This window comes from Taudactylus pleione, unplaced genomic scaffold (genome assembly GCF_031769625.1).
Source record: "Taudactylus pleione unplaced genomic scaffold, aTauple2 ptg000329l, whole genome shotgun sequence".
Lineage (NCBI taxonomy): Eukaryota > Metazoa > Chordata > Amphibia > Anura > Myobatrachidae > Taudactylus > Taudactylus pleione.
In genome coordinates, this window is record NW_028284730.1 from 4,984,890 (window position 1) to 5,001,297 (window position 16,408).

Consider the following 16,408-nt stretch of genomic DNA (forward strand, 5'->3'; position numbering starts at 1 on the left):
AAATGTTAGAACCATTTGAAAACATGAAACAGATGCAGCCATTTTTAAACCAGTTCAACATAGTCTTAGCCGGTTCTCTCAGGTGCTGACCAGTTTGCCCATAGTGAAGTCACTTCGCACACGTGCAAACTACAAAGTGGCATGAATATGTTCAAGTCCATTTTAAAATCAGTCCCTCCTTCTGCCATCTGCCTGTTCCCATTGTTGGGACAGGCAGGTTAGGCCCAGTCACTGGTGCCTCAGGTAGTGATCAGGATCCATGTGCCAACAGGAGCGTTACTGTACCATGAACTAGAGGCGCGGCAATAAGGTAAGTATAAGTAGTGGAGTGGAGAACTGGTTCCCAAACTCGGTCCTCAAGGCTCCCCAACAGTTCAGGTTTTAGAGATATCCATGGTTGAGCACAGGTAGTTATAGCCAATTGACTGCGGTACTAATTAAGTCACCTGTGGTCAAGAATGGATATCCTTAAAACCTAGAATGTTAGGGTGCTTTGAGGAGCGAGTTTGGGAACCTCTGTATTAGGGGGTGCTAATACTGTTGCTGGGATGTGTAGTTTCACAACAGCTGGAGTGCCGCATGTTGAATACCCCTGCTGTAGGCTCTAAAGCAGGGGTAGCCAACCTCTGTCCTCGAGAGCTACTAACAGTTCACGTTTTCCAGACCACCTAGCTGGTGCACAGGTGTATTCATTACTTCCTAGCACATTTTAAAAGATCCACAGGTGGAGCTAATTATTTCACTTGCGATTCTATGAGGAGACCTGGAAAACATGCACGGTTGGTAGCTCTCGAGGACCATGGTTGGCTACCCCTGCTCTTAGGTGTATAATTACTAAAGGTTGATTTTAATCAATTTAAAAACAATGAAAATCAAATTAAATTGTTCAGTATCGATGTTGTGCTTCTGGGGATAAATCACACATTTACTAACACTTAATAAACGAAATCAAAATGTGTCTGTTAGTAATGGTGTGATTTAGCCCCAGAAATACAACATCGATATTGAACAATTTTAATCAATGTTCAACGATTTTTAATGGATCATAATTAAATTAAAATCGACCCTTAGTAAATACACCCCTCACGTGTGCATTTCCCAGCTCCACATTCTTCTGTATTGCAACTGTCCTCTCCTTTTCTGCCCTCATTTATTTCTAAGGGTTCTATGGAGCTGATTCAGCCTCAGACAGAGTTGCTATCACAGCTGCTAACATGGTAGCAGCTGCGATAGCACTATTATAGAAATGCAGCAGGAGGCATCACACTTCCTGCATGCACTACTGATCCAAGCTGCGTCCATGGACGCAGCATTGCATCATCTGCGGGATCCTCGGCTGGCTGAGTGATCATGGGGTCACTCAAGCCGACCGATGCAGATGCACAAAAGAGGCCAGGAAATCTCTGTCAGCTGACGGAGATCCTGGACTCTTCCCTCCCCCCCCAACAGCGGCCCACAAATGGCAGCAGACTGTCAATCACTGACTGTCTGCTTGCAGACTGCGTGTGGGATCACAGACCTGTACTGCACTTGTGCAGTACGGGTCATGCGTCTGTGGAGAGGAGGCACAATTGGAGATGTGCGCTAACCATCAGGTTAGTGCACATCTCTCAATCAGCGCCTATGTACTAAGCCTTGGAGAGAGATAAAGTGTAGAGAGATAACGTACAAACCAATTGGCTCCTAACTGTCATTTTTCAAACAGTGGCAGGAGCTGATTGGTTGGTACTTTATATCCATCCACTTTATATCTCTCCAAGGCTTAGTAAATAACAGGGCCATAGCTAGGGTAGTGCGGCCGGTGCCATCGCACAGGGCACCACAGGTCAGGTGGAGCTGTTTGGGCCTGTAAAATTTCTGTTTATTATCATCTTGCTTGTAGCTTCCTCTTAGTTCATCCCCAGCATCTCCTGGCCTCTCCTATCTCTTCCCTGGCCCTTCCCCATGAAGCCATGGCCCTTTTTTGGGTGCATTATGTCCCTTTGAAAAATGAGGGGGGCGCCAATGCGCTTCCTGGCACAGGGCACCAAAAAGTCTAGTTACAGCTCTGGTAAATAGACCCCTAAGTCTAGGAACAGGAATACTTCCAGGGCGAAGCCTGATTGCTCTGTGTGGGGCGGAGGCACTGGCAGGGATAGGCTGGTTTAAATCAACCATTGCATTTGGATAGCCAACAAAGATCACTTCATATTTCAGTGAGTCAAGCAGGAGCCTGCTGCTGAGGTGGGAATAAAGCAAGAAAGAACAAGTAATTGCCCCACCTTGGTAAAACCATGCCACACTGCAGGTGGGGCAGATATAATATGTGCAGAGAGTTTTAGATTTGGGAGGGGTATGTGCAAACTGAAATATAAATGCAGTGTAAAAATATACCATTTGTGGGCTACATGATAGAGCAGCCAGTATTTGCCACGCATGCAAAAAAATGTTCATGCATTTGTACCCCTTGCAGTGCAGCATGGGTTATGCAGGTGCCCAGTTACCTGCTTTTTCTTGCTTTATCACCAACTCAGAATCAGGCCCAAGGTCATTGCTGAATTTATTGCAGATGAAAAGGTTGTGTCAATGCGTCCTTGGGATACTAGATCCCCCACAGTGTAGTATGAATTGTTCCTGTAGGACTGTACTTATGGATCCCAAAGAACCTTAAATGGAAAAGAAACACTTCATGTGTAGACCAGCCAAATATGGAGGAAGGTCTAAAGGCCATGGCTGGGTCTGTTTCTTGGAGAGAATGTAGGAATACAACTCCATGTCTAAATCACAGAAGTGTCACTTTTCGATGGTTCTCCAGACCTAGGAAGAACCACACATTGCTTTCCTGGGAGGAAAAAATGAAAGGCTGGGACATGTGGGTTCCTCATTCCCTGATAAAGAATCCAACAGAAATGACGGAGTGGAAGCGGTAAATATAATATAGCGGTACTAGACAATAAATATCCATGACAGCAGGACAGAGACAACTTCCTTCCCCTCTTCTCCACAGCTAGAGGATCTTTTGAGTGAAGCGAGGACCAAACCTAATTGTCCCTTTATCCACTTCCTAGTAATGGGTTAACTTCAAGTTACCAGGCAGAAATCTTTATTCAAGTCCAGCAGGATCTATATTGTGAGAACATGGCACAGAAAAACACAACAAAGTACAGCACACAGGATAAGTGTGGAGGAGTATGTGCAAGTTCCAGTACAGTGGCAAACGCAGGATTTTGAAAGGGGGGTTTCCAAACCAATGACCAAAAAAAAAATTGAAACACATACAGGTACCACTCCTTGGGTACTCAATAATCCAAGATTGCTAATACATTACTGTGCAAAATTTCCGATGCACGTATTACATATGTCGTCAATGCCTTAATGCATCTGAAATGTTTCACAGTAATGGATGGATTAACGAGCTTGGATTATTGGGTACCCGAGGAGTGCTGTATCTGACTGAAAAAAAAAAAAAAAATATATATATATACTGTTGCATAGTCCCATAGTCCAGCACTCAGGATGAATTGAATAAAGTTTGGTTTAGTTCAATTATAGAGAAAATCCCATGTGGAGCTTTTCAGCCCCTCCAAGAAATAAAAAGGCGACACCAAGTCCTCCGCTCGCTGGCACAGACACACACACACCGACAAAGACTACACAGACACACACTTACACAGACACACAGATAGACTACACAAACACACACACTGACACAAACATTGACACACACACAATCTACGCAAACACACACACAGACACACACTGACCCAAACATTGACATACACACAGACTACACAGACACACACACAGTCTACGCAGACACACACACAGACACACACTGACACAAACATTGACATACACACACAGACTACACACACACACACACACACAAAACCTCTCACTTCAAAACACAAATAAATACAGCTCTAGCATCTTTTATTAAAGAACACCTCCCACCCTGCCGATACACAGACCTGCGGTGCGGCTCCAGGAGAGAATGCCGGCAGCAACTCTCAGCCTCTCACAATGCTGGTGCTCTCATGTGAACTGCCTGGGAGGGCTGCGTACTGCCGATGCAGCTCCCCCTACAGCCAGCACAGTATAACAGCAGGCACAGTTGCCTGAGCTTCGACAGGAGAGTGAGGAGACTCTCTTTACTAAAAAAAAAAAAAAAATTCAGCTGCGCGGCGATGGAGCAGCTAGCAGGGGGGGTTTCTAGGTACTCAGAAACCCCCCCCCCTGCATGCGTGTGTGCAGTATATATACACTGTTGTCCCAAAAGTCATGGCATAGATGCCTAGTATCGTGTATGACCCCGTCTAGCCCGGCGAAGTGCAGCAATTCATTGTGGTATAGATTCCACAAGTGGACAGAAGACCTCTGGAGAGATGATGACCCATGACGCCTGGATAGCTTCCCACAGCTCCCTGATATTTGTAGGTGCAGGATCTTGGGTGCAAATGGACCTCTAAACCACATCCCATAAATGCTCAATTGGGTTCATGTCGGACACATCCTTCGTTGGACCTCTCCAGAATGTTCCTCAAATCAATTCTGGACAACCTGGGACCAATGACCGGTATTATCCTGCTGGATTTTTTCCATTGTTGTGAGGGTTCATGAAGTCCATGAAGGGCTGCAAATGGTCATCAAGCAATGCAACATAGCGGATACTGGTCAATGACGTGTTCAGGCAAACCAGCTGACCCAACCCATTCCACGTGAACACACCCCACACCATTATGGAACCACCACCAGTCTGCACGGTGCATTGTTAACAACTGGGGTCATTGGCATCATGAGGTCTGCACCACACCCGATCCCTACCATCAGTCTGAAACAACACGATCATTAAGCACCCGCAGTTGGGCACTGTGCTGTCCACAGTAATGTCTTCTATGAGGTATTCCTGGTACACACGACACCGTAGATCAAGAAATGTTGAATGTCCGTACAACTTTGGAAATGGAATGTCCCACCTGTCAGGCACCCACTATAATGCCCCAGTTCAAACTCTAATTCCCGTTGCCTTGCCATAATAGCTTAGCCGGTGTTCAAACTGACTCACGAGATGTCAGATTACAACTGATGCATGTTTGGGCATTTTCAAGACGTCACAGTATGGTGACACAACCTACCATTACCTTTACATACTGCTATCCCATGACTTTTGGTACTTCAGTGTATGCTAGCCAGCAAGAGACCATGCTAGAGGCCTTACATGAGCCAAACTCTGTCCCAAATGAGGAAGAGAGAGCTCTAATCTTCTGAATCCCATGAGGTTAACCTCTTCCTCACATGTGGCAGTCTCACAATCTGGATGCACCCATGAGTTTAAGTCGCTTTACATGTTGTCTTGGGCCTCTCTTAGACTCAGCTTAATTCCGGCTTTGGGGTGCGTGTCGGAGCGGACTGTAGTGTCACTCACTGACACTGTCCTTCCACCCACCGCATTCCCGCAGTCTGCAGCTAGCTTTCCCGTGAGATGATATCATCATCATCTTGCAAGTCTCACTCCTCTCCGAGCGGCGGAGCAACGTCCATCAGTTAGCAAGAGAGCGACTGCTCCAGTGAGTAGAGTCTTAGACAGAGGCAGTGATGTGAGTTCAAAGCTGTGCTGCTGCCTTGAAACTGATAATTTATAAATATATATATATACACATACATACACACACTCTCTGGTTGAGACCTGAGTTGGGGGGGGGGGGGGGGGCTTAAAAATTTTGCTATGGGGCCCACAAAGTTCTAGTTACACCCCTGCATAGCCATGATGTAGCTGCATCATTAGAGTACCCTGGGATCACAGCTTGCTAGGAACAACATCGGGATCTCCCTCATGCCTCTTCACAATTGTCTTTCAGAATACATATTTCTATATAGGGGCATATTCAATTAGGGTCGGGATTTACTGTTCCCCAGGGAAGCTTCATGCCCTATTCCTAGATGGCTGCCAAGCTCAGTACTGAGCATATACAGGAGCCATCTTGTATTTACTGTGTTAAGGTGCATACACACGTAACAATTTTTTGAACGATTTAACTAGAACGACGTTGTTATCGTTAAAAAAAAATCGTTCAGCTTCTGAGTTATAATGATGAACGATTATTGTTCATGCGCGTTCCCGTTTGTAGTTCATTCTGACTGACCAACTGAACGATTTTCATTAAGGGAAGTTACAAAAATCGTTTGTAGTTCAAAAAATCATTCATAGCACTTTAAAAATCTGACACATAATCTGACAGAAAATTGTTCATAAAATCGTTGTGTGTGTATGCAGCTTAAGAGTGACATGGTGGGAGACAGAAGTCTCCTACATGAGAGACCTGGTTTATACCTGCATGTACCGTAAAGATTTCCTGTCCAACCATCCAACTAGTTGATTGGTTAGAATGAAAATCTGGGAACGTATGGGTATAAAATGATGATCAGCAATTTGCTCCTAAATGCCAGAATACAGATGAAAATGGTCGTCAGACAAGTTTGTTAAATGTTTGATCTAAACAATTTATTCAAACAACAGTTTTTGTCCATTTTCCGGCGTTTGGGAGCAAATTGCTGATTGTCATTTACTCCCATACCTTACCAGATTTTCATTCTAACCAATCAACTAGTTGGATGGTTGGACAGAAAATCTTTACGTGTGTACCCAGCTTAACACTCTTCCAGCATCCTTGCACCGCTACCCATTTTCAGTACACACTCAGTGGCAGTTGTGCTGTATATACCATAACCCCACTTCGCTCAAGCACCGCTCCATTACTAGTGTGCATGTAACAGTGAGTATGGCTGTACCTAATATACTCCAACAAACCAACACCACTGGTGAAGTAACTGGGCTGTTCATAGTTTCAGTCATCTGCTGGTGTGTGCCTATATAACTCTGCAATATCAACACCTGCACACACATCATTTCAACATTTACTGTGTGGGGATAAGTTCCAGCCAGGAGGCTCGCGAAAATCGGGTGGCGCATCCAGCCGCCCATAAAAGTATCCTGGAGTCAGCCTGCACCCACCCCAAGCCGCCTACTTACCAGGTGAAGTAGACGATCTTGGTTTGTGCTGATTTGCGTTATCGTAACTGTGCCTCCATGCTGTACAATGTTGGTAATCTATGCATTGTGTAGCGGAGGCCTGGCCACGTCCTGTGCAGCCTCCTATGTAGCACCACGTCTTCCCCCCTTCTCATGCACCAGCCCCCGCTGTGCCAACCTGGAGGGGGCAGCTAGAAAGCTGGTAACTATGCTGAAGATACATGCACTAAGATGAAGATTTATTAAAGGGTAAAAGCCACTATTACTGGTAACAGTGGGAGTATTCGCCAGCTATTGATGCTTTTTTCATGTCTCCCTATACATCAAAGGTCTACTCCCAGCAATAACCCAGCTATTGACAACAATAAATAGAGGCTCAGTTGATCCATCTCCTTGCTAACGACAAGTCAGAGAAGATGTAAGCTTCCGGTTTGCATTCCACATTGAAACGCAAATCCCAGAAGTGTGGCAGCCTATATTAATTGGGACAGCCTCAGGGGGGGGGGGGGGGAACTGTCCCATGGTCCCCGGTGGCCCAATCCACCCCTTTATGAAGCTCTATGGGACTGCAAAAACAAATATCAGCAGGTCTCACAAGTGTGGCATCTACCCATACTTGCTAGCACAGGCAAGCTAATTGTATCGACCCCTAAATGGCTCTGTTCATGCAACACTTGCTCCTAAATTTTCGATTGGCTTTAATTTAACTTCAAAATCTTTGGACTCAACTTCACTAGAACAATTGTAACACAGGCCACGGTTTCCCATGTATTTTGGTAATGTCCCTTGATTCAGTCTTTTTGGTTTGAGGTTTTTGTACTGGCGAATAAGAATTTATTTAAATAGTGACCTCCTTCCTACTCCAGAGGTTACCTTCTTATACTTGTACCCAGAAATGTTTCCTAAATGTCATAGATGTCTTAGGTCAAATATTATTAGCTGCACAAGTTGCTTTAGCTCTGTTAGAAAGAACCCCCCAAGTATTGCCAAAGGTCCAATTCAAAATGTTTTTACATAGAAATTGCATGCATTCTGCATCCTTCCTCTGCTGCATTACCCCTCAATTGCTCCGCTCCCTGCTGCACTTCTGAACTTCTTCTTGTCCACACTCCCTCCTGCACTGACCACTGCCCCACCTCCACTCTAATCTCTCCTGCGCTACCGCACTGCTCCGTAGCTCACTCAGACGGGCTTGTTAGAAGGTCTAAAGGCTATCAGCAATCATAACTCTCAACTCAGTACCCCCGACTGTTCACCAACTCACCTTCCCAGTTCACACCCCCTTCATCTTACACAATAAGCGCTCAGGGGCAGGGCCCTCTTCCCTTGTTCTCGCCTCAGTGCACTATCCCTGGTAACAGGGCAAATCTGCTCCCATCTTCATTCTTCCCTCCCGTGTCTGCCCACTTGTGGGTACAGGCTCATAAATACGGTTTGACCCCTTGGCGACATATTATAGCTGGCTCCAGGCACTATTAAGTCATCCTATGCTCCCTTCTACCCCAACCATTGTTCACTTATTTGTATTTTGGTCACCCTTTAAATTTTTGCTTTTATTCTGTTTCTATTGTACGGTGCTGTGGACACCTTGTGGCACCCTATAAATAATAATAATGAATTGCTTAGTTGGCATGAACACGTTAATGATGTGGAAAGTTCTTTCACATTCTACAAGAATAGATATAATAATGGAAATAGAAAGATTGCTCAGTGAGTACTTTGCCCTCAATAGGAACCTGTCCCAATAATATGTGGGGTTACTATAAAAGGAGGGATTTTCATAAAATTAGCTTCTGCCCAAAAACGCCAAACCTATGGCAGGGATGGAAACAAAACTAACTTACTATCAAACACCCAAGGTTTCCCTGCCGCCTTATCTACAACAGACTCCTGTTCAGAGGTCAACTCAACGAAAAATATTTTCGGCCAATGCAGTCAAAACCCTGCTAATGGCTTCAAACATTTTATACTCTCACGGACAGGGAGGATTCTCTACTATCTGCCAAATGTATACGTACTCACAATAAAATCCTCCCAATTGGAGAAGTAACATATGATCTTAATAACATTGTGAACGGTTTTCAAGAATTTTATACAACTCTATCACTCTTTCTTTTCAATTTCCTGACTTATAAAATTGGACAATAACTTGCCTCCTGCCAAATCACAATAAGCTCAGATACTCAAGAAAGACTAAATAAGGACATATACTATGAGGAAGTTGCCCAGGAAATTCAGGAGTTAAATAATTCTGTAGCTCCAGAAAAGGACAGCCACCCAGCACTTTACTACAAGTAGTTACAGACTAATCTCACAACCATTTTGCACAAAGCTAAATTTGCAGGGTCACCATAAGGACAGAGATATAGTAATACTTGTACTAGTAAGGGATACGGTTAAAAAGAGTTAAGCTTGCCAGGGGCCCCACTTTCATCAGGGAAAATGCCAGTGATACTTTCCCCATAATCCATTGACTTGTATTGATCTCCACTTATCCCACTGATTAGCAGGTATGGACCACTACAAGACAGTGGTCAGCTACCATGAACTGGACATGAGTCCATTCGGAGCCCTGAAAATGGGGGAAAAGACACTAAAAGGGTGAAGGTTTGGGAGAACATGACCACTTAATCATATCCCCTGAAATAAAGTAATTGACATCTGTTTGGCAGCATTCCCAGCTCAAGGCTTGGTGGAACCATCCCCTGCAGGTAGGCTGAATATACAGGATTTAGGGGTTGGCAACATTCTTCTCCTGGAAGATACAATTCCACCATTCACAACCTCCAGGAGGTGAGATACCTCCAAGGCATCCTTCTCCATGGAAACCAAAAGGACCTTTAAATAGGACGTTGCATGTGAGCCAAGATAAACATCTTCTGGACTGGCTGATGGCTACGGCTTCCCCGGGACTATCAGAAACGAGCTCATCATCACGTGAAAAGAAAAGAGTCAAACTTTATTTCATGGCAGACACATAAGCTCAAATATCTTGGAATATATCTCACAAGGAGCTACAAGGTGTGTCTGTCTCAAGATCTTCCCATTAACATGCCAACTAGGGCTCTTGAATACATTTTCATGTAGGTATCTGGACAGGTGGGCCTACGGCCTTGTGTTAGAATGTGTATCCTCCATAAACCTCAGTAGAATGGGTGACTAGCTTTCCAAGTACAAATTGTATAGCATAGCATAAGGGGAGTTATGGTATTCCCCTATCAGCACTAGATTCTAACTCAACATGGAATCAGATATAGTCAACCACATAAAATTTCCACTGCCCTTTGGATTCCCCTTCCCCATAGAACCAATGGGATAAACCAAGTTGTAGCTATTACCTGCTCTCCCCTGAGCCAATACAGAACAACGCAGCTTTCCCCTCTGACACAGACATTCACCTCCTTCACAGAAATATACTTATCAAGCTCAGGTCTGTACCAATACCTTCACCACACGTAGGGGGCCTGGTATTTTAGGGGGCGATAAGGTTGTGCCAGGTTATTTTTAAGAGTGCAGGAGGCTGCAGCAGGTGTTTGAGATTTTTTAAATATTCACTTGCGACACCAAAATATACTAGTACCCATTTACACGTACCCCAAATTTAACTGCAGTACTTATTATTCACAAAAAAACATTGCTTTAAATCATTTTTTCACACTTATGCAAACATGCATATAACAGCCCTTTGACTCATTTTAAGATCACAAATGATTAGGCTGTTAATACTCTTCTATATTGATTCCCAGGGTCAGTGAGGCTTTTTTTGGGTACAAGCTGATTTCCCCAAAATATGCCGTCCTTTTCGCTAGTTTCATCACTATGTTCACCTATCCGCGTTTTCGCTTGTTTTGAATTGAATAGGGAGATCAGCAGGGATGCGCATGGCAAAAAACATTGCGTCCAAAATCAACGCACTTTTCGCCTAATTGAATTCGTCCCTAAGTGTCAGGATGACTCCAGCAGACAGTGTTGAGCAAGTATCAACAGAACATGACTGCTTCAGCATGATACAAAGGCAGTCACATTCTGGCTCCTATCATTCTAATTAATGGATAGCACTAGCCATACTAAAACACTCATCTCCACCCAGAGGGGCCAAGGACCGCATTCCCGCTACAGATATGAGGTCTTCACAGTGAAGCCTGAGATTTGGGAGGGTCTGCATTATAGAGACTGGATAGTGGGTACTAGTATTATCTACATTTTCTAGAGTGGTTATTACAATCAAGAATATTCTTTTATCTGGGCATTAGAAACTTAGCTGAATTGTAATTTGGACATTAGATAAATGAATAGAATAGAGCTCAATTCTGAACCCCAGGTCAGTTGGTGCTAGCTGATGTTGGATTATAGTTTCTTTTAAATAATTGCATGATTTACTGTAGAGGACCACACCCACATTGTTTGTCCTTCAGCCCCCCCAACCACAGAGAAAAAGTTGTAGACATTCCCTGCTCTTCTGTACACAAGTCGCCTTATTAAAAGGATGAATCGGTGTTGAGACCACAACGTAGTTCCCAGCACATGTAGACTGGGACACAAGGAAGAGGCAATAACAGTACAGTAGTGTTACAGCCAGGCCAATACAGCAGAGTGGGATCTGTAAGTGGTTCAGAAAGATGTGTTGGATAGAAACCGTGAATCAAAGGTAAACTAGGATTTAAAACATAATGAAAGCCATCCAATGCTAGGTCTTGTAGGGTAGGCTCTCTACTCAGACATCCTCTCATTTTAATCTCACCTGAGCCCCCCTCCATCCACCCCATTATCTAAATAACAAAAACTGCCATGAACCCATCGCTCCTTGTGCCCACGATGGGAGAGTGAAGGAACCTGTGCCCATCACAAACTCAGATGTGTAACTGCAGGTAACAGTCTCAAGGAAGGGCGATTGTCAGATTAGAAAAAGAAAGGTTTTACATTTGATGGGAAGGGGCCCTCTCTTTAGATTGCTTGAGTTTTAGAGGTGTAGAGACACGCACACACACACACACACACACAATACTCCGAAATATTGAAATTATGGGACTTGTGCCGTTTGCACTTTACACAGACATTACCATGGGGTTTACAACATAAATTGCAACTGTTGCAGTCAGTGGGAACAGGGTAGTTTCTTTGTAAATGTTAATATTTTTAGCACTATTTAATTGTGAGGAAAAGTATACGTATCAAGAAGTGCCAAGGTCCGAAGAAGTCCAGCTAACACATCTGTTTGAGAATGTTAATAGCAGCCCTTTTATAGAGAGGAGTATGTGCATTATGTTTAGCAGTGCATTACAGTGTTTAAAAAAAAAAAAAAGTTAGATAACGCAAATATGAGTTCAACAAAACGGTCTCATGTCCTTTATTTGGTTTCAATGGTCTCCAACACAGGTCTTTGTAATGTAGCTGTTTTGGGGCCGACCCTACATTTCCAACCGAGTAAGACTTTAGTCTGCACACCGTACCAAAAACACAAGAACAAACCCATATATTTTAAAACACAATATATTTTCTATTTTGTTACAAAAAGTCACATTTTCTCAATTTTCTTTTCCATAGAAAAAACAAAAAACAAACAAACACTGGAATGGAAGAAAAAAAAAGCAGAAGGGGCAAGAGGGGGAAAAAAAAAAAAAAATAATTCAGAAATAAAAATGGAAGAAAAAAAACAAAACAAAAAAAAACAGGCGATAACCCAGGGAATGCCAGATCGGTATGTAATAAAGAAAAAAAAAAATTATATAAAGACCAGCAACTAAAAAGAGACCATCAAGACTTTGTTCCGCCCCAATTTTTTTTTCCCTTAGAACATACAAAAAGGAAATCCATAAAAGGAAACATGCATACCCTATTTCCCCTACCTGGGCACATTATGTACAATATACATGGATTTTTCCTATTAATCCCATTCTCATTTTATTATAAAAAAAAAAAAAAAAAATAATATATATATATATTTATATATAAACACAAGAAAAAAAACAAGTAAAAGGATGGTTAAACGACATGATCCGCAGAGCCAAGAGTAAAATTGCTAGGTCAAATATTGACCAATAATCCGTGCGGGTCTGGCGTTTATTGCCAAATGCATTGAGCGGCTGGCTGCTGGAAGGGAGGTACCATACTTAGTCCGTCTGCTTGAGGGTCAAGCTGTAATACGCAGGACCTTCCATTAACAGACCACATTGCTCCTGGTTCACCTCAACATATAAGTCCTCAAGTGATGCATGTCATACTAACCAATGCAATGAAACATCTGCACCAGTAGACAGTGGAGTCCATGTCCGCCGAGCAATATGCATGTAATAGGGCAGGATAAAATGCCCCCCTCCCCATTTGCCCACCATCCTATATATACACACCAATCAGTGCAGAAACACATCCATGTCTGCAAAGCAGTATATATATATGTATATAACTAGTGCAGAATATCTGCAGAGCTGCAGCTGGCTCCTCCTTGTAGCGGTGTGTGGTTTCTGGCTTCCCGGGCCATATAGTTCTCACACATCAGTCACTGGTTTTGGTCACCAAGGACAGGGGCTGCACCTGCATCAGAGGTAAAGCTTGCAGGCTGGAAGAGAAGATCCCTGGCGGAGACAATATGGAGGATGTGAGAGGGATGGGTCGAGAGAGCAGAGGGGATCCAATAGGGGATGACAGGTGCCCAGAAATACTGGAGGACGGAGGGGATCTGGAGGCCAGGAAGGCGGCAGAGTGGCTGAGAGACAGCTGTGCTCTTGCTTCAGGCTTGGTGGTGAGGGACAGCGGCTGAGCCTGTTCAGAGTGGGTGGCAGCAGGTGCTGCAGGAGAAGCGAGAGCGGCAGAGGGCGTGGCTGGTGAGTCCAACATGCTGCCATGGGAGGAGGCTGGACTGTCACATGACTTCTCAGCCGGAAGATGCTGCACGCACACCTTCTTGGGCTTGGAGACTGCAAGAGAAAAATGACAAATCAGCAACAGTGCAGAACGGTGGTTCATCGGCAGAAAAGTACACATCGAAGAATCTAAAGCTGGGCACACAGACGATACTTCAACAGATCAGGCCAAGAAATAGGTCTAGTGCGTTCCCACTATGTCGCCAGCTCCTCTGGAGAAGTCAGCCGCATGGTCATGTCAGCCCTAAATGCAGCACAATGTGACAGACGACCCCATGAAGCAGGGGCAGACATATTGGGCGGTCGGGCACCGCATAGTCTAATGTGTACCGGCCGCCTGATATGTCGGCCCATTGGCAGGGGGGTCGTCAGTCACATCGCTGGGTACACACACATAGTTTAGTCTTCGACTAAACTGGAGAAACAATTTCAAATTACTTTTTTGTTCAACAAACCATATGGAATTTGTAATTTTTACTTTGTAGTGTGTGTAAATAAACTGTAAAGCCACACACACACGATTTAGTAAATTAAATATTTTAGTAAACAATTTTCGTTCATTTTTCCCCTGAAAAATTGAACGCAAATAGTTTACTAAAATCGTTCATTTACTAAATGTAACTACAAACGATTTTTGCATTTTCCCTTACTGAAAATAGTTGACTTGGTCAGTCTGACTGAACTACAAACGTGAACGCGCATGAACAATAATCGTTCATCGTTTTAACTCAGAAAGTGAACGATTTTTTTTTAAAAAAATTGGATATCGTTATCGATAATCGTTCAAAAAATCATTGTTTGTGTAAGCACCTTAAATAATAATTCCTCATCCAATGCCTCTGGCAGGCCCCTAGTAGATCATGCAATGCACTGCCATGACCCAGCGGCAGCCACTTGCATTGAGGAGATGAGAAAGGATGTTCAAACGATAAGCTGCTCTCACGTAGCTAAAGTGATTTGCTGCAGAGGGCAACGCAAAGGAGTTTACTCTTCCCTGGCTTGAGGGGATATCTGCCAACGTTCTACTACTTAGTTATAATTTGGTGATGAAGAAATTCGATATTCGATCTGTTCAGAGAATCCTACAGGTTTCTCCTAAAAGTAATTCAACCTACCTAACGATAGGTCTAATGGATAATAATTCTACATCCCCATCCTAGCTTCTCCAGGAACATAGACCAGTTTTACATCAAAGTTAGGATGTAACCATCAAGCTTAATTGGCCATTAGTTTCAATAGGTGACGGAATGTGATCTGCTCAAATCCATTCCACTGCTTTTATACACAGGATAATACTCTCATAATAACCCTGTATATTATGGTTATTATGCAGTATTGCCTCAGAAATGGCTCCACCTGCAGGTCTGGCCTGGGATGTTAGGCTTAGAGAGCTTTTAGAGGTTACATTTATCCGAAACAATGTATTTACCTTCTGCTTCCTGCGACTGTTTCTCTCTCTTTCGCTTCTTTCTCTTTCCCTGTTGACGACACAATTTCTGAGTCAATTAATGTAGGTACCGAATTTATTACTTAACATTATTTTATACAACGTATCCCTCACAGGGCTGCCAATCCTGCAGCAGTTCACACTATAATCTAACTTTTAATACTTGTGAGACACAATACATTATCCAAAGTTACAAGGAGTGCTGGGATTTAAACCCATTCCTCCCCATGTTAAGTACATCAGTCTCCTAGATAAAGGAGACAATTCGGGGTGTGAACCGATACCCATGAAGGTACAACCAATCAATTCCCAATAACTTGTTACATAATTCTATATCATTAGGGCAAAGTCACGAGTTCCTAATGAACAGATTTGAATTGGCTCAGCCTTCAGCACGCATAGGGCACACTTACATAGTTGTCCCGGGCAGACCATGTGGGATACAGCTGGGAGTGAAGCTGCCGCTCTTTCCTGGCTAGCTCATAGTACTTCGCCTGTTCTTCCCGTGATAAGGAGTGCCACTGTGGGGACAGGACAGTCAGACATCTGCTGCTCAAACTATTATTTTACAAAAACATCTACCAATGGTGGAAATATATTAATAATAATAATAAAATAATAATCCACAAAATGATAAGTTACACACCCGGCGCCCAAGGATCTGGTTAATGGCCGCACTCTCCTTTAGCGTGCACTCTGCTACGACCTTGGCTCTCATCTCTTTCATGTACAGCATGAAGGCATTCAGCGGCTTTTTAACATGTGGCTTCTTCTCCTCTTCCTTCTTTACCAGCACCGAGGACTTCCTACCGGAGGACAGGAGTGTTAATATATAGCCACTGGGGGTATGCGCAATCTACGGACGTCACGCCTAACGCAAGACCACACTAAGGGCCTAATTCTGAGTTGGGAGCAGAACAAGAAAGAAACAAGTAACTTTGCACTTTGGTCAGATCGTGCTGCACTGCAGGTGGGGCAGATGTAACATGGGCACAGAGATTTGGAAGGGGTGTGCCCAAACTGACATCTAAAATTTGTAATGTAAAAATAATATAGCTCCCAGTATTTGTGGGCTACATGCAACAGCCAGTA

General features: G+C 43.7%; 1 protein-coding gene across 3 annotated transcripts in view; it reads right to left on the reverse strand.

The window, feature by feature from the left end:
- Window positions 1-12,340: 12,340 nt before the first annotated feature.
- TCF7L1 (transcription factor 7 like 1) overlaps window positions 12,341-16,408 on the reverse strand; it is a 39,499-nt gene continuing 35,431 nt past the window's right edge. For 2 of the 3 annotated variants that reach the window (XM_088443353.1, XM_088443351.1), the window contains 4 exons: window positions 15,963-16,122; window positions 15,730-15,837; window positions 15,299-15,365; window positions 12,341-13,923 (listed from right to left, as the gene is read on the reverse strand). In XM_088443353.1, coding sequence (XP_088299479.1) covers window positions 13,502-13,923; window positions 15,299-15,365; window positions 15,730-15,837; window positions 15,963-16,122 — 757 coding nt within the window. In that variant the 3' untranslated portion in view covers window positions 12,341-13,501. The remainder of the gene's footprint in view (window positions 13,924-15,298; window positions 15,366-15,729; window positions 15,838-15,962; window positions 16,123-16,408) is intronic. The other variant, XM_088443352.1, reaches the window with a different exon arrangement.